The sequence below is a fragment of the Alosa sapidissima genome, chromosome 18 (assembly GCF_018492685.1).
Source record: "Alosa sapidissima isolate fAloSap1 chromosome 18, fAloSap1.pri, whole genome shotgun sequence".
Lineage (NCBI taxonomy): Eukaryota > Metazoa > Chordata > Actinopteri > Clupeiformes > Clupeidae > Alosa > Alosa sapidissima.
This window is the reverse complement of record NC_055974.1, coordinates 16,307,980-16,333,906: the sequence shown is the minus strand read 5'-3', so window position 1 is coordinate 16,333,906 and position 25,927 is coordinate 16,307,980. Positions and strand designations below refer to the sequence as shown.

Genomic DNA, 25,927 nt, shown 5'->3' with positions numbered 1-25,927 from the left:
CTCTATCTCTCTCTCTGTTTCTCCATGACCGTTCAGTACAATTGAGTGTAAAAGTGAGGGTATTACCAATTGATTGGTGTGTGTCAGTATTTGGTCAGTGGTCTGTTTGCTCTCTAAAATGGGTTTGTTGACCTTATGTGAAGGCATTGATTGGTCTGAGAGTCGGGAGCGTGCGGTCTCGATGCATAGGAGGGCGCCCATGCTAGCGGCCAAGTGAGACGTGTTTACCTCACTGGGGGAGTGGTTATGGTGTAAAAGCTCTCATGCACAGGCACATGAATTGACCCTAATGCCCACCATAGAGCTTATGAGTACTATTAATGTTTAGGCCTATACTAATTCCGTTCATAAGCTAGGTTTTCGATGTAAATATTATTTGCAACAACTTAGTTCTGCAGCTCAACAGTGTGCAGAAATATACTTACTTTTGTGATTTTAAATGATGATTGTGACCAGTGAAAAACATATTATGGTTTAGGCCTATTATACTAATTCTGTTCAGAGGCATTGTTAGTGTCTTACATAGGCAGACAGTACCTAACCTGGGTTTTGATACTTGATAAGGTCCAGTGTATTCCATGGAATGGGAATATGCCTATGTAATTACTGCTTATGCATACAGAAAGTCACACTTTTCACTTTTTCCACATTCTATTATGTTACAGCCTAAATGGATTCAGCCTAAAATTGATTTTTTCCTCAAAATTCGACACACAATACCCCATAATGACATGAAAAAAGTTTTTTTTTTTATGTTTGCAAATTTATTAGAAATAAAGAATGCAAATATAATATGTACATAAGTATTCACAGCCTTTGCTCAATACTTTGTTGTGCCACCTTTGGCAGCAATTACAGCCTCAAGTCTTTTGGAATATGAAGCCACAAGCTTGGCACATCTATCTTTGGCCAGTTCCACCCATTTCTCTTTACAGAACCGCTTGAGCTTCATCAGGTTGGATGGAGAGCGTCGGTGCACAGCCATTTTCAGATCCCTCCAGAGATGTTCAATGGGATTCATTCATTGATCTTTTTTGTTTCTCATGGTCTGAGAAATATGGTAATTTGAGGAAATTTGCAAAAATCTAAAACTTTTTTTAAGCTGTCATTATGGGGTATTATGTGTAGAGTTTTGAGGAAAAAATAAATCCATTAATCCGTTTTGGAATAAGGCTGTAACATAACAAAATGTGGAAAAAGTGAAGCGCTGTCAATACTTTCCGTATCCACTGTATGTTAAAATGTGTGTATTTTAATTAATAAAAAAAATAATTGACTGCTGCTATGAATTATTCTTAAATCTATCTTCTATGCTTCTATACTTCTATGCTTCCGGTTCCGGCGCCGTCAAGTATGGCAGCCTACTCAGCAGCTCCGTTTAGTTCCAACACTGTGGAAGACATCATGTCTTACCCCTGTCCCTAAGAAGCCACACCCTAGTGAGCTTAATGACTACAGACCTGTTGCTCTTACATCACATGTGATGAAGACAATGGAGTGATTGGTCTTAGGTATGCTCAGGTACGCCATGCACTAGACCCGTTACAGTTTGCTTAACAGGAGAAAGTGGGCGTGGACGATGCCATCACTTATCTTCTACACAGGACACATTCCCACCTAGACAAGGGGAAAAGTGCTGTGAGAATCATGTTCTTTGATTTCTCAAGTGCTTTTAACACCATCCAGCCCCTCAGATTGGGAGACAAACTCTTGCAGATGGGTGTGGACGCTCACCTGCAACCTGGATTACAGATTACCTGACCGAGCGACCACAGTTCGTCAGACTGAAGAACTGTCTCTGACACTGTGATCTGCAGCATCGGAGCGCCACAGGGAACTGTGCTCTCTCCAGTCCTGTTCACCCATGTACACATCTGACTTCTGCTACAACACCGAGTCATGCCACATGCAGAAGTTTTCTGATGATACTGCAATTGTGGGGTGTATCAGGAACGGGCAGGAGGACGAGTACAGGAGCCTGGTGGAGGACTTTGTGCAATGGTGCAAACTCAATCATCTTCAACTTAACACTTCAAAGACCAAGGAGATGGTGGTGGATTTCCGCAGGCCGCAGACTGAGAAAGTCATTTGTCCCCAGGGCCATTGAACTGTTCAATGCCTCACTTAAGGGAAGAGGAGAGATAGACTTCTCTGCATAGTCTGTCTGCCTCTTCACCCCCTCCATGTTTGGATACTGTCTGTCCACTAGCCACTTTTACCACTGTCTTTATGCCTCACTGTTTGCGTGCTATATTAGCACATTAGCACATATGCATAACCCCCCCCTCCATGCCACAGCCGAACTGTGGCCACACTTATACATTTTCTTTAAATAGTTAAATATATAGGTATAGACTTTACTTTACTTTATTTCTGCATTGTTGCACTGTTGGACTTACTCATTTGCACTATCACCATGACCACTATCACCATTGCACTACCACCATGACACTCATTCACACAGAGCACCTTAGAGCACCTTACCATACCTTACTATGCACAGAGAATCACAGGCTCAGTCCCTGCCTCAGTCATTGCAAGCGCCTCTGATTGATTAATCACCACTATGTGGATACTGTTTTTAGAATTGATTTAGATTAAGTGTTAGTTAGTATAATTTGTATTTTAGTATATTTAGCATATTCTTTATCTTCTACTGTCCTTATTGCTTAGTTGTGTTTTAATATTATATACTTTAATTACTCTTTCTGCTGTTAAAGAATGTGTTTGTGTTGTCTGTATGATGCTGAGACCTTGAATTTGATCAATTGAATCAATAAAGTATCTATCATCTATCTGGTGATAGTCCAGGAGGAGTTAACCACAATTGCCTCTCTATTTAAAAAAAAAAGAAGAAGAAGAACAAGCCAGTGGCCATGCAAATCTAGTTCATTTGGTAAACAAAATGTTAGAAGCAATTGCACATTGATTTGGATACAGTCTGTGTCTACACAGTAGGCTATTTGGGATGCTTTAACCATTTAGTTGGATATGCCCAATTTACAGTGTGTCGCTAAAGGTCCATCGTATTTTTTTATTTTTTTTTTATTGTAAATTTCAGTACAAGTACACAAACAGGCACAAGCTGTTGAAAATGATAACAGAATAAGTACAAGTACTTACAAAGGCAATCGTATTTCCTGTTAGATTATGATGCAGGGACACGAAAGCAGAACATTGTGCCCCGTTTGGAAATGACTGTGATGTGGCAGTGTTGGTTGGTTCCCTATATTGACTTGCGTTGGTGCATGCTCAGTTACATCCGACCTAGTTCTGCTGAAGAACTGAGAATGCAGTCAGTGTGAGGTCTGTAGGCTACGGCTGGATGAGTGATCACCGACGGAGACGATGTTTCGATTGAGGAAATAACGGTTTGACTAACGTTAGTTCTGTTCTCGTCCTCAGATGATGGTTGGGGAAACCTCGATCTAATGTCAGCAACGGGGTGAGTAATTTCGCTAAATTGACGCTGAGCCCGTTATATGGTTGGTGGGTAACGTTAACGTTAGCTAACAAGATTTCAGCTGTTTTTTGTCAGTTCCGCTGCATTTCCTTACGGCAGTTTCCATATTCCGACTCGTAACGTGATTTAGGTTGACATTCACATAAAGCATGTCGTTAACATTACAATGCGATATAACACAACTGTTTTGATGTTAACACTGGTGTTAAAAATGACTTCTACATAGCCATTGTCTTTTAAAAAGGCTAGCGGTTGCGCCATATTCGCTAGCTTTCTGTCTTAACAGCAGGAATTCAGACCTGTTTGATGTGACGTTAGACTAGCCAACGTTAGCAAGCACACAGTAAAAATAAATAGAATGCAATAGTCACACAACCACATATCCAGTATTATCATGGTTTTAGCACGGGCATTTTGCAAGTTGTGTTATCCTTTATCCGTCGAGTACAAGATAAGTTTGACAAACGCGTTTTTAACGTTACACTTAAGAAAATGATGTTAAAGTTAACTTTATTAAGCAAGACAGCTATCATAAGGTTACCTACCTATTTAAAACCGGTAGATGCTAGCTAACGTTAAGCTTTTCATTTTCCTTGGTTTATGTTAGAATTCAATTCAGGAACTCAACGCTAATTTGACCATAACGTCAGTAGTAAAACGTTTGTTCTTGTGGTGCATCAAGCCTGGCAATAAAACACCCAAATAATGCAATATAACTAGCTTTTCATGAAAATAACTAAATAACTCGCTTAATAGCAAACAAATTAATCGATTTTGGAAGAAGTCTTGTAGTCTCCAATGCAGTACAAACCACCAAAGCACTGGTCAGGAGATACGTTGTATGGTTATTAATTATTATGGACCCTTTCAAGAGGTTCCATTATCAGCATCATAGTTGGCCCCACAAGACTTCCTTTTTAACATTCCATGTTATCTTAATGCAGAGGAAGTAGATTGGGAACCAAATAGAATGTTAAAGCATTGTTTTTGTTTTTATTGTTGAAAGGGTCTATAGTAACGTTAGTAGGTAGCTAGTTCCCTTTACACTAGTTTAACTGTGAGTTGTGTGAGATGACTGGTATGTGTTTAAAAAGCTAACGCACTCTAGATTCTCCTGTTATCAGGGTTTAGCCATGCTGGATTTAAACTGTCTGTGTAACCAGATGTATGTCTCAAATCGGTATCTTGATCATCTTACATTGCAGAACGCACGAAGAGACGGGGGTGAACGCAAACAGCTCGTTACTTTCTGTAGTCGCTACCTGCAGATAGCTTGTCGACATACGATGGAAACTCGTGTGGAGTGACATTATTCTTGGATTATGAGCAACCGACAGTCATCAAAAATGAATGGGCTAAACGGATACGCAATCCTTGTCCTGGTATCCTTTGTCAGCCTTCTTACCACAGGGGCCTTTGAGTCGCTGGAGTCTCCGGCAGACGACGGGAACAGTACGGCAAACGGGACGTCAACTCTAGATGGCGGCCTGGTCCCTATGGTGCTAACGACAATAAACCAGATCATCGCTCGAGAAGGAAACTGCGTTCTCATAGACTGCAACATCACCGGCGAGCCTTTCCCCAATGTAGAGTGGTTTAACTCTCATGGTCAACAACTGCTTGACACTGAAAGTAAGTGGCACTTGATGGTAGGTCTATATTCTATGTAGGATGCCTCTCATATTGCTCTGTGGACCCAAGCAAACAGCCAACGGAAATTACTTCAGTTAGAAACGTTGGGTCGTGTTTAGTGTGTTTCCTTACCAACACGACTCAAATGTAGCATTTATGTATGCTTTATTATATATTGGATACAGGCAAGAAAATAACCTTCCCCCTGCTATACTATTCTTCCATAGAAGCCTACTTTCTGACAGCTGTTTTGACGTTTGGCGGAACACGGGGATTACTTTATTTCTAATAATGTCTAATCATGCGCACAAGCGGAAATGTGTGTGTAATCCAGCAAAATCTGGTTGCCATCAAAACGTGCTGACAGTCGTGACCAATCTCTGCACGTGCAGATGGATTATACAGATTTTTACTCAATACACTTTAACGTTATGATTGAATTCAGGGGAAGATTTATGATTGAAGGTCATAAATATATTTTCAGGTAATTTTGGCCATAAACAGTTTTTATTGTAGCAATTTGAACAGTTGTTTTCATGTTTTGTTAGATAAAGCTTCTGGGTTTTCCTATTTGGAGGATTTAACTGTTTAGAGCAAAACATCATTGGGGAGGGGAGATTGACAGTCCTCAGACAAGCCTGTCTAAGCTTGTATTACACAGTGTTTTGCACTGAAGCCTATCAACCAGACACATCAACATAATAGCGACATTTAGAGTCCCTTTTCATCATTACCATGCATCATTGCCCAATGCAAGGAACAGACAGTCTTCAGAGTGCAGGCCCAAAGCATTGCATGTCATCTCTGGTTCCTCCAACCAGTTTCAACCTGTATTAAAACTGACTTCCTAATGGTTGCCTTCTTTCCCTGAGGCATTTCTGTGCCTTCCCTGAATGCTGCTACATAGCCCTACACTTCTTCATGCAGCACAGTAGAATTAAAAGCAGTTTGTATAAAACTGAGTATATTATTACTTGCATCTGGAATATGTTCTGGTACAAGGAGTGCTATCAGCAAATGATGTTGATTGTGTTTGTAATCAGGATAATGGGTTGCTGATGCTGATAAAATGCTGATTGTCTACTAAATATACTGTCATAATGTTACTGCAAGTCTCCATGGGCACTGTTCATAATTTGGTATTATGTACAGTATATTGGCCCCTGCCTTCACTATTTGCTGGTTTATGCAGGCTCGTTTGATGATGTAGGTGATCATGTGGTCGGTGATTTGGTTCTCCAGATCACTGATAAATAACCTAGGCTATTTGAAGCACAATTTATGTTAATTTAAGTTAAAGTTGACAGATATTTAGCATTATACGGAACATTAGCGGACATTATATGTGATGTGACTTTCGGATCTAGTATATTACACCTCATGAAAATATCAATATCAATGTCATAGTCATATATAGACATCACATTGACTGAATGTGAAAGGTCATGTGCTGTTTTGTCAGACTGACATGGCCGGCAGGATGTGAAACCCGCTGAAGGACGTTGCTTTCTCCTCCGTGTTCTTAGCCTGCCTGTGTCGTACTCAAGTAGCCAGTTTCACCTAATAGCTTTGCCTCATGACTCCAGGGTTGTGAGGGATAATTACTGGAACGAATCCCGGCGAGTAACGCGACTTAAAATAGCATGGTTGGTCGCCCTGCTTGGACGTTCCGAACCTGGAAATACCACTCATGTAAACAAGCCTGCCCCAGATAAAGGAACAGGCCTGTTGTTGACCCCAGCTAATACATCATGCTGGTTTTGTAGGTAGATATGTATTCAGGCTATATTTATTCACTTAGCAGACACTTCAATCCAAACTGGCTTAATGCAAATGCTATAATTATAGGTAGGTAGGATTTATTGTGTAAAAGCAGTGAGCTAATTAGCTAAAAGCTAACAGACTGGGCTGATTCGAGTAACACCAACAACAGCACAACTGTTATGGCACTGATGCTAGCTAGCTAGCTAGCTACCTAGAGGGTTGTTTTGGGTGAAATATTTGCTAAGGTTGTGCTGTAAGATCTGCTCATTGCGTTTCTTCTGTGGTGTTTTACAAAACTACTTGGGTGGCTAGTGGTGGTGTTGTCACGTGTGTTTTACACCCCTTTCACATTTTGAGAATGTTATTAACTAGCTAATGACAAATGTGCTGTTGATTTTAAATACCTTAATTTTGATTGGTCTACCTTTGTGGGGAAGCAGACCGTGTATCTAGAAACAGAAGGTTCCTGGTTGGAGTTTCATGCCCCGTCTGGTTTCTTGTAGTAGCGCCCTTGACTAACATACTGAATGTCCGACCCCCCACCTCCAGCCTACTGTTGATGAGCTGGCTGGCAAACCTTGTGTTGGTGTTTTCGCTATCAGTGTGTGTGTGTGTGTGTGTGTGTGTTTGTGTGTAAATGGGTGAATTTTAGGTATTAGTTGTAAAGCTTTTTCAGAGTTGAATAGCACTATAAATACAGTCCATTTTAATGGGAACATCAGTGTAAAAAAATGTCGAGTGCCACTGTTAGGGAGAGGCTTTCTATGTTTCGAGTGGTCTCCTCTGTGTTGTTAGGTTTGACTGACAGTTTCCTGAGCTACAAGTGGGTGGTAGGGATGTCACGGTCATTACTCTTTTCCCCTCACACATACACATTAGGACACACACACACACACACACACACACACACACACATGCATGCACAGTGCATGTATGCACACACACACACACACACACACACACACACACACAGACTTCACATAACTTTCTATTTTCCTACATCCTTGTTCTGCCCATAATTAATAGGTGTTTTTGAAGTGTCCTTTGTATAAAGGAGCACATTCTCAATCCGCTCATCGGAAACGATAGTCATGAAGTTCTATAATCTCTAATAGCTTTTAGATGCGGGCCTACGACACAGCCCTCAGCCTCGTGTAAAAGTCAGTCACCGGTGCGCCCTGCCCCCTCCATTACGAGGGATCATGCTGTCAGCTCAGCGGCCTGCCTGCCACTGCACACTGCTTAATGAAATGCCTCTCTGCTGCTGAAGTGGCTTTGTGGCTAGACCCACTGCAGTGTTAAACAACTCCATGCCGCTGCCAGTAAGGTAATGCGCTGCAGTGACTGCCAGTTCCAAGACCATTTATAGGAGTGGAGTGATGGATTGGGCATTGCACATTGACTTGGAGAGGGGTGGGAGACATTGCCTGGCAGTGGCATAGGCTGCTAGTTCCAACAGGGGTTGCTAGCCAGGGCAAGGGCATGCATTGAAATGCACAAGTCTATGCTGAATCACCAAATGATTACCGTGACTTCTGTTGAAAAGAGTTTTTGGAGTTCTGTTGTGATAAGCCTATCAGCCTTACATATGTCATTAAGTCTAATGTTGCACTTAGCAGGGTTGTTCACAATTTGAATTGCAATTCTGCTTCCTGTTTGCTACCTCAATTGAAATGCAAGTGAAATTCAAGAATTGAATTGGAATTTAAGAGCCAGTTTCAACTCAATTCTGGAATTGTGCACAAGCCTGGCACTTAGATGACATTTTCATGTGGTATGACTACTAGGTTGGTATGGTGATTGGCTGTTTAAATGGATGAATTGATGAGTGTGTTGATTTGCTTGATGGGTCTTGTCATTTTGGTGGGCAAATTGATGGTAGCTGATGAATAAAACAAATGACTTGCTGATCACTCCTGTGTTCCCCACCATAGGTGGCAAGTGGCGTATCCTGGACAACGGCGTCCTTAACATCACCAGCATCACCTTCGCCGACCGCGGGCGCTACAAGTGCGTCGCGTCCAACCCGCTGGGCTCGGCCTCGGGTTCGGTGACGGTGCGCGTGGTGTTCACGAACGGCGACATGGGCGTCTACTACGTGGCGGTGTGCCTGGCCACCTTCTCCATCATCATGGTGCTCAACGTGACGCGCCTGTGCATGATGAGCTCGCACCTGAAGAAGACGGAGCAGGCCATCAACGAGTTCTTCCGCACGGAGGGAGCCGAGAAGCTGCAGAAGGCCTTCGAGGTGGCCAAGCGCATCCCCATCATCACCTCCGCCAAGACACTGGAGTTGGCCAAGGTGACGCAGTTCAAGACCATGGAGTTTGCGCGCTACATCGAGGAGCTGGCGCGCAGCATCCCCCTGCCCCCGCTCATCCTCAACTGCCGCACGCTGGTCGAGGAGCTGCTGGAGGTGGTCGGCGTCGAGGAGATGAGGCACCAGTTTGTCCGACAGGCGTCCGAAGGGCACTACGCCTCGGCCGGTGGAATGGGCCCGGCGGGCGCGCTGGCGGTCAGCGGGTTAGGGAGGGTGTTGATGCCGGCGGGGGAAGGGGACGTGTTCACGATCCTGAGCGAGAGGGAGCGGGAGCGGAGCGGCTCGCCCACGGCCGACTCGGATGACGCCTCGCTGCACGAGCAGCCTCAGCACATGGCCATCCAGGTGTCGGTGCACCCCCAGCTGGCCTGCGTGGCCCCGCCCCTCGCCGCCTTACCCCTGCCCGCCGAGGCCGAGTCTGAACAGGAAGAGGAGGAGCCTGTTGAATCGCCAGGGCCGGAGGCACCCGTCGACGCGGCAGCACAGCCCAGCCCGCAGGTCATCTACGAAAGCCATGTGTGATGACGCCCGACCTACCACTTGGGGGGGGGGAATGTCCTCGCTGCTATGCATTTCAAGAAACATGGGTCAAAAAAAAAAAACAACTCTTAAAACTTCTGCTGTTTAATTTTTCCATTATATGTCACATTTTTTTCAGACATAAGATTTGTAATGTCAAGTCTCTATATATGATCCATTCAGCTAGAGAATTACAGAACCCCTGTGTTTTCTCCTCCTTGTTTCAGGACTATATTCATGTTGAATGTATAGGAGAGAAAGAAGGAGATGTGGAAAGCCTCATGCCTCAATCTGAATGGGTTACCACACGGCTGAATGTCCACTGGCTCTTAGGACACCATAGGTCACCTTACACTTTTTTCATCTGTTTCTGTTTTCATAATTTCCTTACTTATATTCTAGTCATTATTTAAACATCATTGTTGTAATACAATCTCTAAAATCTATGGCTAAATCCATTGAAAGCACACTGAAGGGTTTATAATAAATCAATAAGTAAAGAACCACAAAAGCCAAACCAAATGAGCCATTTGTAAACAGTCGCCCCATGAGGGCTTGACCTTGAATGCATGTAAAAACGCATGTTTGCTCAGCTTACATAGGACTTTGAGACAGACCAGAAATTATGTTTTTAGGTGTTTCTTTTTTTCCCAGTGTGCAATCTTGAATTAGAATTTTGATTATCTTCATCTAACAAAAGAGAGGTGTTCTTCCTCAACACTGGTTTCACACTGACTTGGGTGGAATGGATGACATTAAGGAAATATTAACTTTCTCTTAAGAAGCATCATCCATACGTTGAATGTTCACAGTAGCCCATTTTGCCAGTATTATTATTATTATTATTATTATTATTATTTTCTCACTTTTAAGTTTTATTTTTTAAATGCACAGCTAGACTTTAAATCTCCCCCCTCCCCTTTAGTTTAACGTCAGTGAATATATGATTGTGCAATTTTTTTTCTTTTAATCTTTTCTTTTTATCTCTTCATCCCTGTTCAGTCTTCTGACTGCTGCATGCTGTATCTAGGAAGGACGTTTGAGGGGTGGGGGTGGGGAGGGCTCTGGAGAGATTAAGTCTTTTGCTAAGAATTTTCTTGTGATTTGTATTTGAGATCTGGGCAGAAATCTTGGGGCATGAAAGGAGTTAGGGGACTTTGCTGTTACTCTCTTAAAATGCCTCTTTTTCCCTCTTCTCCCTTCTTTTTGTAGTGGAATTAAAAAAAGAAACCATCTGCTGTGTAAAAGTGGCTGAGTCTTGTGTTTCTTATCAGACTTAAAATGGCCATCTGCGGTCGCCCAAGGACATTGGAGAGAACGAGGAACTGCCTGTCAGACTCAGTGTGTCTGTCTCTTCCATGTGTCTGCCTCAGTATTTTACTAGTGTCTGTGACAGCACAGTGGATGTCTGGATGACTGGAAGCATCACCAGTTAACAGCCGAGGCTCATGGGTTGTTAGCTATCTTTTCTGGTCATAGAATTTACTGGGATATTTTGTTGATGGCATCAGTTATGACTTTTTAGACGGAAGTCTCATTTGATCATTCAGGACTAGGAGTGGCGAATCATGGCAGTCAGAAACGGGGGGAATGGAGACCTGAGGAAGTTAGTGGTGGTCTGTTTTCTCTGGGAAATCTCCCCTACTACAGGAAGTAGAAAATGGACAGTTTTTTTTTTCCGCCTCTGTACCCTGGGAACACCCAGACAATAGTGCAATTGGGAGTGGGTCTGGAAAAGGTTAATTAACTAACGACTTCCAGCAGGAGCTTAACTAGCAGTGAAATTAAACTTAAATTGGTGCATTAAACTCTTACCAAATCATTTCAAAAGTGTAGCAATCTTGTAAACGATGGTTTTAAATGCAGTTTACTAAATTCCAAAGAACACTTCCATGCCGGATTAGCAATTGTATTTGTGTCCCAAATTTAGTAAAAGTTCGTACTGTATGTATATTCTCAGGCTACCGTCTGAGAAACTGGAATAAAATATTTAAATGAAAGGAAACATGAGGTTCTACATTAAAAAAAACTTTTTTTTAGTTATTTGTAACCTGTTGGTAGTCATCAGAGAAATATTTCTAGACTATGGTGGTAGGTTTGAGCAAGAGAATGGTCATTAGGCCTACAAAAAGAATTTTACTGAAGCACAAATTCAATTAACAGGATAACACATGGAAGAACCCAACTGACCCCAAGGTTAAACGTGAAGGTATCTTTGAGTAGGATCTTAGGACTACATGAAACCACATCTGGAACCTCTTCAGATGTTATGTTCCTTGAGAAACATCACTGCTGCACAGGCCCCCAAGGAGGGGTTCCCTGGAGACCATACTGTCATACTGAGTGGAACCTCAAAGACCATACTGCTGCTTCCCCTTCTGGAGGAGCGGTCTCACTGCAGGGATTCACAATTGGAAGACTGCAGAGAGACCCTTCTAGCACCTTCAGAGAATGTGAAAAACAGGCTTAAGTTAAGAATGTATCTGCAGATTCTTGAGTGTATTCAGCGTTAGAGAATAGGCAAATAGTCAGAGAAAGGCTCATTGTAGAGAACACTCAAGAATATATTTTGTGTTAGACAAATGAGTCATCATGCTCCCAAGTTGAAATGTGATATCTTTTTAAAAAAAAGAGAAGTGGGCTGCAAAACCACCAGATGATGAGAACATTTACACTGAATAAAGAAGTTCATTTGCTAAAAATGCATCAACATCAGATCATTATCCGCTGGAGAGACCAGCGCAGACAAAACCCAGTGCTTATAAATCTTGAATGAGTACATGGTAGTGTCCTCCGTAACCTGACCTGACACAGTGCTTACTATTGTTGGTCAGTGGAGTTGGGTGGTCATTTTCTCCTTCCTCAGGGCCTGTGAAACATTCACCAGAGTGACTAATGACCTTAATGCAGTCACATGAATATAGCTGCTTGTCTAAAGAATTAAAAAATATTATGAATCTGTGATGCGTGACATTATGGAGTCACATCCTTGATGTGTTTGTTGCTCAAGCAAAACAAGACTTGGCTACAAGTCTGAGGTCTATCGATCTTGAGTGAAATAGATTTTTTTATGACTTAAAGGTTGATACCTATACCTATAGGACACTTACTGTTATACACCTGCTGTTTGAATGCCATGATACAGCTCTACGTCCCCTCTCCTCCATTGCGGTCCTCTGATGAGTGTCTGCTGTGCCGACCATACGCTAATAAGAAGCCACAATCAAGGATCAAGTTGCCTGCTCTGCGTTCTTGTGGGGGTTTTGGGACTTTCAAAAAGTCTTTAAAGACTCATCTGTTCACCTTGCACTTAATTAATTATCTTACAAAGTTGTTTTTGTTAATATGAAACATTGATTGATTGATGTTAATAATGTTGCTATTACTTTTATTATTATGCTTAATGTAGGCTTTTGAACTTAATTTTAAAAACTATTATTTTCAAGTAATGTGTTTATATACTGTAAGTTGCTTTGGACAACTTTGGCTCATCTGTTTGAAAATACCCATTTAATTTAGTCTCACCTCACAGCATGCTTTGCTTTTTAAACATACTAGAAACAGTATTGATGTTTGCTCTGTGACCCATCTCTTATACAAGAAGGGAATTTCTCATGTGTGGGGCAGTGGTAGTGTAGTGGTTAAGGATCTGGGCCTGAAAGTTGTGGCTTAATTCCTGGCTTCCACCGTAGTGCCCTTAGCCACTTAACTCTTAAGTTGCTCTGGGGACAATGTATTCCCTTGTAATATATTGATGTGTAAGTCACTTTGGACAACAGTGTCTGCTAAATGAATAAATATAAATGTGTGATTAATGTGTCAACTTGTACACAAGTTTGACCTTAGGTGACCAGAGTAAAGCAGCAGCCAGAGTGTTTAAAGATTAACGCTGTTGTTATAAGTGGAAAATCAGCAACCAGACCTAGCCTTGTGATTTTTTAATTTTTAAAGGCAGAAACCAAATACTCTTATCCAACTTAAAGAAATATTTTTGCTTAAAGAACTGGTGCTGCAATAGCTCAAGTTTGCTTCCCAGGTAACCCACTCATCTGGGACCCGCATGAGCTTTACTTGGGTTAGATGGGCTTCAAATGGGCATGGGCTCAGTTGAAGCTGGGAGCCACATGGGCATCCCAAATGAATATATATCAATATGTACTGCATGGGTCCCAACTGGGTCCCAATCTCAAAAGAAAATACAAATTGTATCTTACAATGATCTACTGTATATATATAGCCTATGACATGTTATGCCTGCACTGAAAAAAAGGGGAAAGTCCGGACTGTCCCATTCATCAAACCATAATATTATTTTGCCACAGCAATTAATTTATTCAACATAATCATGTAAGGTCAATGTGAAGCACCCAAGTACTGTTCCAATGAGCCTTTGCAAGAACACTGATATAATCATACATCTCAGTATTGCCAAAAGTTTTCAAATGGGGTTTCTTACAGGGAGTTATGCTTAGATCAGTAGAATTTGGAGTGGTATCTTATGCTTTGAGATGAACTTGCTTTGTTGCCACCATGAGTGTGTTAGGTATTGGGTAGGCACAAAGTATCCATATCATGTGTTTCCCTTCACAATGAATGCTTCTGAATACGGTGGAACAACATTTTCATGGCAAGACCTTTCACAGAAATGTTCATGTCAAGACTTGATCTTCAAGTCTTTACTCTCAAAATTAGCGTCCATTAACATTGATGTTACAATGATAAGTAAATTTGAATACCTACTCTCAGTGCATGCCTCCACCTGGGCAGATTACTGGCACTAGATGGGTCTAACCTGGGTTACCCATGTGGGCCCTACATGGAGCCCATGAAGGCCCCATCGTCAGCCAATCTGGGTTAACCTATGTAGGGCCACCATGGAAACCAAGGAAAAAATTAGCTGGGCACCACTTGTCAGCCCACAACCCCAGATGGGTGTTACCTGGGTTGTTGTATTTGAAACGCAGACCATCGCTTGCAACATCTGTTAAGGTCAGTAGGTTTCATTTTAGACTTAAAATAAGTGAAGAGCAATCTCTGAAGAGCACAAAATTAGGATTAGCTGTAGAACTAAATATAACTTAAGACTAAAGTTTATTGGTTGTCATCGGGATGCAGATCTAGAGTTCAATTGGTTGACAGCCGGAGGAAAGAAGCTTCGGGTGTGGAGAGACCTGCAACGCCTCCCAGAGGGGAGTAGGGTGAATAGTCTGTGGTTGGGGTGAGAACAGCCTTTGATGATGCTGTGCGCCTTACGCAAGCATCGCTTGCCCTGGATGGCCTCAATGGTGGGAGTGAGGAACCGGTGATGCGTTGGGCAGTTTTCACCACCCTCTGCAGTGCTATCCAGTCGGAGGCAGAGCAGTTGCCATACCATACTGTCACACAGTTGGTGAGGATGCTCTCGATGGTGCAGCAGTAGAAGTTCTCCAGGATCTGAAGAGACAGGTGGACCTTCTTTAGTCTCCCCTGGAAGAATATTTCTTGATCAGGGTGCGATGTTAGGTGCTGGACCTCCTTCCTGTAGGCCATCTCATCATTGTTGCTGATGAGACCAATCACCATAGTGTCGTCTGCAAACTTGACAATGGTGTTAGAGCCATGTACAGGTTTGCAATCGTAGGTGACGAGGGAGTAAAGAGGGCTCAGCACACATCCCTGTGGTATGCCAGTGTTCAAGGTGACGGTTGAGGAGGTGTGGTTATTTAACCTAATAGACTGAGGTCCGTTGGTTAGGAAGTCCAGAATGTTTAGTGTTTATTTTACAAAAAGTAAATAATAAGAATAGTTGAAAAAAAAGAAACACTAATAAATAGTAACAAACAAAATTGGTGCAGTTTGAATGACATTGGCAACAGAAGTGGACGGGGCATGTAGAAATGTCAAAGTAAGCCATTTATTTTCACCACTTACTGGGCTCAAAAACGTGAAGAATCTTACAGACACCTGTCTGTTTACTTTTTTTTCTTCTTGTTTACAGTGCCTATAAAAAGTATTCACCACCCTTAAATACTTGCCCTTTTATAGATTTTATAAATGTTATCTTGGTCAATTTAATTTGCCCTTTTTTTACAATCATTTACAAAAAAAACACTCTCTAATGTCATAGTGAAAGCAGATATACAAGTAATATACAAGTAAAAAATATATAATCTAGAATAAAACAACAGTGCTGTCAGCATCTTACCTTCCTTCTCTTCTGTGTTCCATTCATTCACTCCAGCCGGCCTAAGTTTTCTAACTTCATACTGGACCAATTTTGTTCATGTTCCAATTTGAAAGTGAACATTTTAAACCAACAACATCTAGGGCCTAGGTTGAAAAATACCCCTTTAAGACTATATAGTGATATAAGAGTTCTACTCAAACACACTGCTGGACAAGTTTAGCTGGATACTTGACAGTAGTCTCACTATGAATTATTAAATCTTAACTATGCAACTACCATCAAGTTTATGGCGTCACAGTCACTGTGTATCACAAATGACAAGGCGTGTGAAAAGCAGGAACAGTCTGAAAATGTTTCTCAACATTAATATGCCAGATCTGCCCAGGGTTCTGACAGTGGTCCAAAAACATCTTGCTATCTGGGAAGTTGTAAAAGTGTTTTCTCCCCCCTGTGATTTGCAAGGTGAAAAGTAATGACAAGACTCTTAGAAAGCTGTTGCATACACTTAATTTAAAACAATTTAATCTTTACATATTTTGCTTTAAATGTACAATCGACCTTTCAATCGTACGTAATCATACGTAAAATTCTTCATACAGTACTGTACAACTCTAGCACTAATATAAATTAAAAAAAAAAACAAACAAAAAAAAAAACACTGAGATCGATTTAAAGAAATAAGATGGTTTGGACAGCAGTACAGTCACTGTAGAGGACAAAGATGCCTGAACTGCTCCTCCTGCTCTGTGGCGAGCAAAGGCCCGACGCATGACACTCTGGACAACCACAAGGACAGATCACATTCTTCGCAAGCCTGATGTTGGCTCGCACACTTGGACTATTTCACTCAGGGTAGCAGAGTTAAGAAAACAAAAAATGGACATGGGTAAACTTTGAGGTTTTTTTTTTTTTAGTGCAGTCCCTCGCAGCTTTTATAGGCCTTTTATCTTCAAGTCAACGCTCATTTACGCGAGTTATATGCGCAAGTTTTGCCAACAAGATGAAAACTTTTTAAGCAAGCAAATTTAATTGCACTTCTCTTGTGAGCCATGTTACTTGTAACTTGCCTTAGGCAATAGCAACTTGAAGAATGATGTTAGTGGGGCTGCTGGAGTCCAGTTAAATGAAAATTAAGAGAAAGCAACTGAGGTAAGACACTTTCTTGTACTGATTTTACTGACAGAAAAACAAAACTATCAAGAGCGAGATGAAAAGAAAGGTCTGTAGCTTAACTCGGCATGATAATCCACGCTGTACCATCCTTTTAAAATGTCACGTTTGCTTATGTAGAACATTTATCTTCTAAGCCGAAAAGTGGAGTTACTTGGTAATATACAATACGTCTAAAAGTAGTAGCAACAATAGTAGTCTGAACAGAAAAAAAAAAAAAAAGATTTATTTTTACCCAGTAACAAAGAACACAGAATTCCAGGTACTTTTTGTTAGTCAATCCAAAAGGACGACCAAGAAGGATGGGACTGGGGGGTCCCACACGTCCTGGCAGTTACCACCCTCCTGACAAGCGTTCAGAGGCTCAGCACAGGCGCGCGTGCGTACACACACACGTACACACACACACACACACACACACACACACACACACACTCGAGCAGCAACGTCCAGCAGCTCCTCATAGTTGAACATTTGATTTGTATGTTTGTTCATATTTTACATTAATTACTCAATCGCCACACCACACCGCTGCGAACCAAAACACATAGTGAGAAATGTTGACACCTTTCAGTCTTGCACACAAAACGTACAAGAGGCTACCCACATGCATGCACATTCGCAGTCATTCTCCATTGTACCCAAACTTACACATTCATGCACACACAACTCTCTCTCCCTCACACACACACACACACAAACGCACACACACTTTAAAGCTGTTGAGCTTTTTGATTACTTCTGTAAAGGTGCAAGAAAGCCAAACGGTTCACATACCAGCTTGTCTGGAATGTTGGGTGCATTTTTAGACACACACACACGCAGGCACACGCAGACTTTACGGGTAAACATAGTTGGATCGTAAAAGTTGGACAAGGGTTGCAGTAGCTCCTCTCCTCTGGGCGTTTCATCTCGACCTTTTTGTCCATCCCAGGCACCTTTAACGAGACAGGTCAAAGGTCACAAATCAAAAGGTCAATCAACATGGGTGGTGGGACGGGAGGAGCAAGGGTGCATGACCTGTGTGTTTGTTGGTGAGTGTCTGTCTGTCTGTGTGTGTATGTGTGAGAGAAGGTGAGTGTGTGTGTGTCAGTGGTTTGTGGGTGTAGACAGGTATAGTAGTGCCAAAAATGTGTGTGTGTGTGTGTGTGGTTTGATTTAGACACTGATTCTTCTGTGAAACACAATTCACAGTTCACCATCTCTTCCACCCTGACAAGTCTGTGTGCTGGATTGTGCATTTCCAGTCCCCACCAGCAGAGGGCACCGATAAGACACCAGCCCCATCAAGTCAACGTGTGTGTGTGTGTCGGTGTGTAGTGTGTGTGTGTGTGTGTGTGTGTGTGTGTGTGTGTGTGTGTGTGTGTAGGTGTGTAGTGTGTGTGTGTGTGTGTGTGTGTGTGTGTGTGTGTGTGTGTGTAAAGAACAGTGTGATATCTGTGTGTGGAGAGTGGTGGTGTTTGGTAGCTGGGGGGACGTGTGGTCAGAGGGACGTGCTGTCCAGTAGGCGGACTTCCTCTTCAGTCTCTTCCTCTTCCTCCTCCGGCTTGGTGCAGCTGATGAAGGACGGGACTAGTTGAACATTATGGTATCGGGATCTTGGTCGGCCATCTGGGCCATGTGGCGGAGGATATCTTTTTTTGTGACGATGCCGAGGAGACGCCTGGAGAGAGGGACAGAGAAACAGAGAGAGAGAGGAGAGGGAGGGAGGGAGAGAGAGAGAGGGTTGATGTGAGAGAAACGGGGAGAAAGAGATAGGGAAAAAGGGAGAGAGAGAGTGAGGGAGGAGGAAAGAGAGTGTGCGTCAGTTTATTTTGCATTGGAAAGATAAGGCTGTTGCTGCAGGAGTCTGGCATCATGTTTCTGCTAGCAGGTGCAGGATTGCAACATTGGCTGGCGTTTGCTTTGAAATCAATTTGTTTACGCTTTTGATTTGTTTTGTTTTTGTTTATCTATGCGAGACCACAGGATGTGGCCACAGCGTCCAGCGGCCATAGCGGCGCGCCAGTGAGTGTTAATTGGGGTCGCAATAATCTCCCCCCGCCGCACTGAATCACCATCTGCGGAGGATAATAACAGAGTGCCAACTGCATCCGTGTACCAGCGCACAGGCGTAAACTCAATTAGCCTTTTACGCCCAGAAACTCTGCACTCCTGCCACCACAAGCATGAGTCTCCCTGCAAACCGAGGGGAGAGAGGAGGGCTGTGGAAGACTTGGAGAGCAGTGGGAGAGTGAGAGAAGAAATAGAAAGAAAGAGAGGAGTGTTTGTGTGTGTGTGTGTGTGTGTGTGTGCTTGTGTGTTGGGAGTGATTCTCATATGATGGCAAAAGACTGAGAAGCTGGAACAGGTGCAGCAGATATGAGTGGTGAAATCACACACATACACACAGACACCTGCGCGCGCACACACACACACACACACACGCATGCATGGCAGTTGACTTTAGTTTCTTACCACACACACACACACACACACACAACCATGTTGCTGTGAACCAAAGCCATTTTGTTCACCTAAAACTAGGATTAGGTTTCCATGAAAGCTCAAGAGCACATTTGACTCTTCCATGAAATGGACCTGGTGACCATGGCAGCCAACCAGATAGTTGTTTACAATAGACATGGCCGACTCATTTTGGCATTTTTGGAAACAAATGAACATTTCTGATTTAACCAAATTAAGACATTGAAACGTGTGTGTGTGTGTGTGTGTGTGTGTGTGTGTGTGTGTGTGTGTGTGTGTGCTCTGGAGTTCAAACATGAAAAGCTATGTAGTGGTACTGACACCTGGTGAAGTAGACCAGACACAGGCTGACTAAAGAGCCGATCCGGTTCTAGAGCCAGCAAATGTAGGGGTGAAACGTCTGAACACAGAAGTGGAACGGGATTTTAGCCTTACACCTATGATAAATGTGTGTAAGTATGTGTGTGGCCATATGCCACAGAGAGAGTGTGAAGGACAACGAGGCCCCCTAGTGGAAGTGGGGGAGTGTACATGTTTGAGATGGAAGTATGTGTGAGTGAGTGAGAATATGCTTGAATATTTGACTGCAAAATTGTCATAAAAAGTGACAATTTATGTGAACATTTGACCAGACATTTAAGTACAGATAACTTGGTGAGCATGTGTGCCAGACCTATCAAAAGCTTCGATTTCATTTGCCACGTCCCTGACAACACGATTAAATATTTATGTGTGTGTGTGTGTGTGTGTGTGTGTGTGTGTGTGTGTGTGTGTGTGTGTGTGTGTGTGTGTGTGTGTGTACATCTGTGTGTGTGTGTGGTTTTAGGTATATACTACATACTACTATCACTAAGTATGGAGGGGTTAGAATAGTGGTTCCCAAAGTGTGGGGCAACCCATGCGGAGGCACAACAAGGGGCTTGAGAGCTAAAACACAGAAGAAGAACCCTAACCAACCAACTACTGCCTAGGAGCCTGTACTCAACCTATTATATGGTCAGGGCTGACCGTTCAGCCCATATGTTAGAAGGGATGGTATCAATACAGCGGTCAATCCATAGCCAATCATAACCAAATAAAATAATAAGAAAAACATTTAACTGATAAAATATTCAAGTTGACTGATAATGAACAATTTTCAACTCTATAAACAATTCTTAAGCTGCTATGACACAGCAGGATTTTATTATTTAATCAAAAAAATGTAATACTTTCTTTTAAATATTAAAAACAAGCTATATGGGCATCTCAAATACTCTGCATCATAGTTTTTGGGGAGGCGGGATATTGTTTTTGTGATTGTGAAAGCGGGGGCCTGCCATAAGACGCTTGGGAACCACTGGGTTAGAAGCACACGCTACTGCAGGAGGCATGAAACGTTGGTGAATCGTGACCGACCAAATCAGATCAGAGAAGAGACAAAGGGCACAGGGAGAGGGGAGTCATAGGAGAGTGGGTGTGCATGTCTGTGTGTGTGTGTCTGAGGTTTTGGGTGTGAGACGTGAGGTCTCAGGGCTTCTTACTATCCAATGCTATGTTTTGTTTTGCTCCCCTGCACCACTACAGCTAGTGCTCACTCTCACACACACACACACCCACACCATCACCACGGAAACAGCACTCCACATCAATCACTCGGTAATGGTTGTAAAGGCAAGTAGGGTGATGAGTCTACGGGAGATGGGGTTTCTTTTTTTGGATCAATAAGTAAACATAATAACAACAACAACAACAATGTCAGAGAGGTTGCTGCTGCTGCTACTACTACAACTAATAAACACGATGGGTTACTCGCCGATTCTGCACGGGCCGCGCTATTCGTGGGGGAATCAGTGGTCATCGATCTGTAGCCCACCAGACGAAGGCCCAAGGAACGAGACGGAACGAGGGATTTAAATAAAAAACAAAAAAACAACAACAAGAAAACAAGGATAAACAAAAAGAGGAAGTGAGTAAATTGGGATTAATGTTGTTTGGCAAGTGTTGGGTATTGGGAAGCTAAACACATACTAAACATGCTAACCATAGTCTAAAGCGGAGAAGACATACTTTTAAGTTTCTTGTCTATATCTTCTAAGTGCATTCTCACATTATCATATCACACCAAATGTTTTAATAGAGAGCTTAACTGAAAACAAGAGAATTACAAATAGCCTACTGTTACTGGAGGCTAAATCATGCTATGCTACAGGGTCAGGTCTAGCTTCTCAGATTGAGGATTACTGAGAGTGTTTTTTAAGTTCTGATATGGACATCACTGATTTGATACTGTGCTAGAATGAGCCAAAAATAATGACTGAAAGTTCCCAGAAACACCCAAGTGTTTAAGACCCAAGACCATCAACACAAAAGAACTCTGAAACAATCCCATAGTGTAAAAGTGATTGCCCTTGTAACGTCCCCATAGTAACAATGCACCCTCCTCTCAAGCCAATTGGCTGATGTGGTCCTGGTGGGTGGGGAACTGCCAATCATATCATATTCATCAATTTACGTGGGGTTTATTTTTACATCCTGTAATTTGAAACTTCACTCAAGTTTCATGCTTCCCATCTAAGAGGAGGAGGAGGAGTCTACTAGGCAGTGTGGGTGGAGTGAGTCTGAGGGGGGCGGGGCTAGTCACCAAGGGCTCCACTCGATGCTTGAGCTCTTCCAGGTGCTCTAAAATATTCTTCTTAGTGATGACTCCCAACACAATCCTGCAACACACACCACCGACACACACACAGGCTGAACAAACACAACAAACAAAAAACGAAAACAACGCAAAGACAACTTCAAAACATAACACAAAGCAAAGGAAGAAGACTGTAAAACTGCAGACATAAGGAGAGAACAACAATAACAACAAAAACATAACAAACACAATTTAACGCAAATTGAATTGTAAATTAAATGAGAATTAAATTACAGAATGAAATCATAGTTAACTAAAACGTAAAAATTGAAAACATCTGCCAGTGCTGCTAGGTATTTGGATGAGGGAAAGGGAAATCCTGTAAAGCAAACTGACAAATTAATACGACGGAACGGAAATCGGCTGAATGGTCTCATCAAAAATGGCAACGTGGAGATGATCTTATAATGGATACCACTCGAAGTGATGGATGCAAGAGAGTGGCTAAAGTTTTTTTGCTAAAGTTGGTCTTTGTGGAAAAGAAAACTTCTCCATCCTTTATTTTCATTGGATTCTTACTTTGACAAATATTTACACATTTTAGCTTCAACTCAGAATTAACATCTGGTAATCTATTAAATTAAAATCAATATATTAACAATCTGTCCTTTTTTTTTTACCTTTCCTTATTTATTTTCAATCCGCTCCGCCTATCTTTTTTGGATGATTATGGCCCGATTCGAGAATGGGAAACAAGGTAGAGATCAATCAAGTTTCTGTGATGGGATGCGTTGTGTGATAGGCAGGTGCTTTAGGAATGCAGCCAGCAGCCAGAGCTACGTGTCACCTGAGAACCCTCATCAATCCCACAATGCTTAGCATGCAAGAGCCATGCAGCAGCATCAGCATGAGCAGAGCGCGATGTATGTGTGTGTGCCTGCGTGCGTGCGTGTGTGTGTGTGTGTGTGTGTGTGTGTGTAAAAAGAGAGAGTCCGAGAGAGTATCCTGTGTACATCAATGCACTTAACAGCACCAGACACAGGTGCACGCGGACAGCAACAACACAACACAGCAAGATGACGACGGAACAGAGGGAGAGACAGGAAGAGAGAGAGAGAGAGAGAGAGTTCCAAGACTCCTCTCTTTTTTCCATCCATTAATCTCCACCCTTTAAAAAGAACCCCCTTTTACTCTCTGTTAACTCTTTAATTCCCTCGTTCTCCATCTTCCATAGCCCAGCCCCCCCCCCCCCCCCCCCCCCCACCCTTCCCCATCTCACGTGGCAAGCACAGCTCACCCGTTGTGGGTCACCAGACACTGGCGCAGACCCAGCTTGCGGAAGATGTCCACCACGATCTCCATGGGTGTGTGGTCGGTGACCGTGAAGGGGCTCATGTCCAGGATGGAGCGCAGCTTGAGGGGCCGAGGGCTGTCGGCGGGCAGCGTCGGGGCATGCTGGGTAAAATAGACCCGCGAGTTCAGCAGGATGCCCTCCTGCTTGCGCCGGGCGTTTTCTGAGCGAGAAAAAAAGGCAGAGGAGGAGAAAGGGCTCAGTAACTAATTTAGTTAACACTTTATTTGCATAGTCTGTCTACAGAGTGTCTACAGATGGTTTGTTAAAATTCAGGTTCAGTCTTCCAAATTGTTACTCAAAAATTAGTGTACATCACCTTCACCTAACCCTAACCATTAACTGTTGTCAACAGATATAATACGAGCATTTGTAGATAGCGTGACCATGTACAGATCACAATCACACATTCATCTTCTCCTCTGGCAGAGGCAGTTAGGGGAACTTGGCGAAGGGTTTATCGCTTTAATTGCATCACATCAGATCACATTGATTAATTTAACTGACAACTTTAATGAAGGCAAATAACATTTCAGATCATTAGTCCTAGTGTGCTCTTGGCAGGAATTCAATCCTCAACCTTAGGAATGTTAACATCATGCTGGCAGTACATATTCAGCTACAGGAACATTTGTTATTTGAGAATAAATTCATCATCATCATCATCAACATCATCATCATCATCACCACCTCCACCCCTCCTTCACTCAAGGTTAGGAAGCACACTTCCTTATTCCATTCTGGTATGATGTAACTTCTTGGAAAAAAAAAAATGTAACCAGAGGTTCCACACTAATTCTAGATATCCATTTCTTTATCCACTACTCTCATCTATGGCTCCGAAGAAGAAGAAGTTTGATCTATTAATCTATTCTACTGTGTGTGTCTGCAAACAATACAAGGATGCCTGGACCTGAATAAAAACTGGAGACACACAACAGTTGCTTGGACTCTCTCTTGGACTCTCCGTCCCCTTCGCAGCGTCCACTCACCGATGGCGATGGTGATGTCCCTGCGGAGGGCGAAGCCCACCAGCCGCTGCGACTCCTTGGAGACGATGACGGGGAAGCCGTTGTAACTGGTCTGGGTGATGATGGCCTGCAGCTCGGCCAGCGTCAGGTCGTCCTGCGTGAGCACGGCCAGCGGCGGGTCCGAGCGACGCGGCCGCATCACGTCGCGTGCCAGCGTGGTGTGCGTGAACTCCTCCTTGGCGTCCAGGAACGGGTAGCCGTTGAGGCGGATGTGCGCCTCGTAGATGCCCTCGCGCCCAAACGCGTCGCCCACCCACTTGCTGGTCATGACGGCGGCCATGAGGGGCACGATGTACTCCAGGCCGCCCGTCAGCTCGAACACGATGACCACCAGCGACACGGTCATGCGCGTCACGCCACCTGGAGGGGGGGGGGGGGGGGGGGGGGGGAATCACACAATTAAATTTGCCGAAAGCCAGAGTGTTGACTGCTATAAACCGAGCTAGAGACGTGTAACTCGCCAACAGAGATGTCGCTGTTTGCTAAAGCTACAGTGTTTAGGCTCACAGTATTAACTTCATCTGTAGGTTAATACATTATACATATATGGAAAGGAGAATTTGTACTGCTACCACAAACAGAAGCAGAGATTTGGGTGGCAGAAAATACCAACAAAATAAATAAATTCCCTCACAGACACACACACACACACACACACAGACACACACACACAGCTGTCAATCATACCTTGTACTCATCAAGGTACATACAAACACATACACACACATCTGGAAGACATACCTTGTGCTCATCAAGGTACATACAGACACATGGTAGTCATCTATGCACACGGCGCACACACACACACACACACACACACACACACACACCCATCAGAGAAGGTTGCCATCAGACTCACCGAGGCAGGCGGCGGCCCCCACCATGGCGTAGAGGCCAGGCGTGATGCAGTCGGCGCCCACCTCGCACCACTCCTTAAACAGGAACCAGTCGTGGTGGTAGTACGCCAGCTGTTCCATCACGATGCCCACGATGCGCCCCGCGATCGCCCCGATCGCCATGCTGGGGATGAACAGACCTGACGGCACCTGAGAAAGGAAGGAGGAGAAGAAAAGAAAATGGACAGAGCAAAGGAAAGAAAAGTAAACGGGGAGAGAGGGGGGGGGCATTAAGGAGAGGAAAGAATGAGATAGATGAGATGAGAAAATACAGGAGAGAGGACATTGTATCATTCATTTACTGGATGGATAAGGGCAATAGAAACGGCCTTACAATAGAAAGGCCAATAAGACATCACCCAGCAAAAGGGTCACAAAGGCACCTCTTGTCCTCCTTCCCAGAAACCTCCCCACACACCTGCGTAACTTAATATAACCTTAGTAGTTAGCATAGGCTCAGTGTAGGGAGGCTTCTTGGCTCTCTCACAATGTGCTGTTGAATTATGCTTTCCACTTACAGCAAAACTGCCAA

General features: G+C 43.2%; 2 protein-coding genes and 1 long non-coding RNA gene across 9 annotated transcripts in view; 2 read left to right on the top strand and 1 right to left on the bottom strand.

The window, feature by feature from the left end:
- Positions 1-3,150: 3,150 nt before the first annotated feature.
- On the top strand, positions 3,151-10,945 carry mfap3l (microfibril associated protein 3 like). 2 transcript variants are annotated; one of them, XM_042069287.1, is made up of 4 exons: positions 3,151-3,306; positions 3,406-3,445; positions 4,669-5,095; positions 8,794-10,945. In XM_042069287.1, exons 3-4 carry the CDS (start codon positions 4,786-4,788, stop codon positions 9,699-9,701), a joined length of 1,218 nt encoding a protein of 405 aa, XP_041925221.1. In that variant the 5' UTR covers positions 3,151-3,306; positions 3,406-3,445; positions 4,669-4,785; the 3' UTR covers positions 9,702-10,945. The 2 variants fall into 2 exon arrangements, with proteins under 2 accessions (XP_041925221.1, XP_041925222.1); XM_042069288.1 differs by lacking the exons at positions 3,151-3,306; positions 3,406-3,445 and adding an exon at positions 4,392-4,541.
- Positions 10,946-16,355: 5,410 nt separating this feature from the next.
- The window catches only part of clcn3 (chloride channel 3), a 38,987-nt gene continuing 29,415 nt past the window's right edge, over positions 16,356-25,927 (bottom strand). For 3 of the 6 annotated variants that reach the window (XM_042069186.1, XM_042069191.1, XM_042069188.1), the window contains 6 exons: positions 25,359-25,545; positions 24,461-24,859; positions 23,415-23,631; positions 22,124-22,199; positions 18,411-18,697; positions 16,356-18,344 (listed from right to left, as the gene is read on the bottom strand). In XM_042069186.1, the coding sequence (XP_041925120.1) occupies positions 18,518-18,697; positions 22,124-22,199; positions 23,415-23,631; positions 24,461-24,859; positions 25,359-25,545 (1,059 nt within the window). In that variant the 3' untranslated portion in view covers positions 16,356-18,344; positions 18,411-18,517. Of the gene's footprint in view, positions 18,345-18,410; positions 18,698-21,295; positions 21,345-22,123; positions 22,200-23,414; positions 23,632-24,460; positions 24,860-25,358; positions 25,546-25,927 lie in introns of those variants that run through there. The other 3 variants (XM_042069189.1, XM_042069192.1, XM_042069190.1) reach the window with 2 other exon arrangements.
- On the top strand, positions 18,097-18,400 carry LOC121689521. Its single transcript, XR_006024801.1, has 2 exons — positions 18,097-18,185; positions 18,355-18,400. It is a non-coding gene; the product is annotated as an uncharacterized LOC121689521 (long non-coding RNA).

Bases quoted from the DNA above. Each gene is read 5' to 3' on its own strand.
- mfap3l (XM_042069287.1), top strand. From the start codon at position 4,786: ATGAGCAACCGACAGTCATCAAAAATGAATGGGCTAAACGGATACGCA. The intron at 5,096-8,793 runs GTAAGTGGCACT...TCCCCACCATAG, and splicing joins ACAACTGCTTGACACTGAAA to GTGGCAAGTGGCGTATCCTG.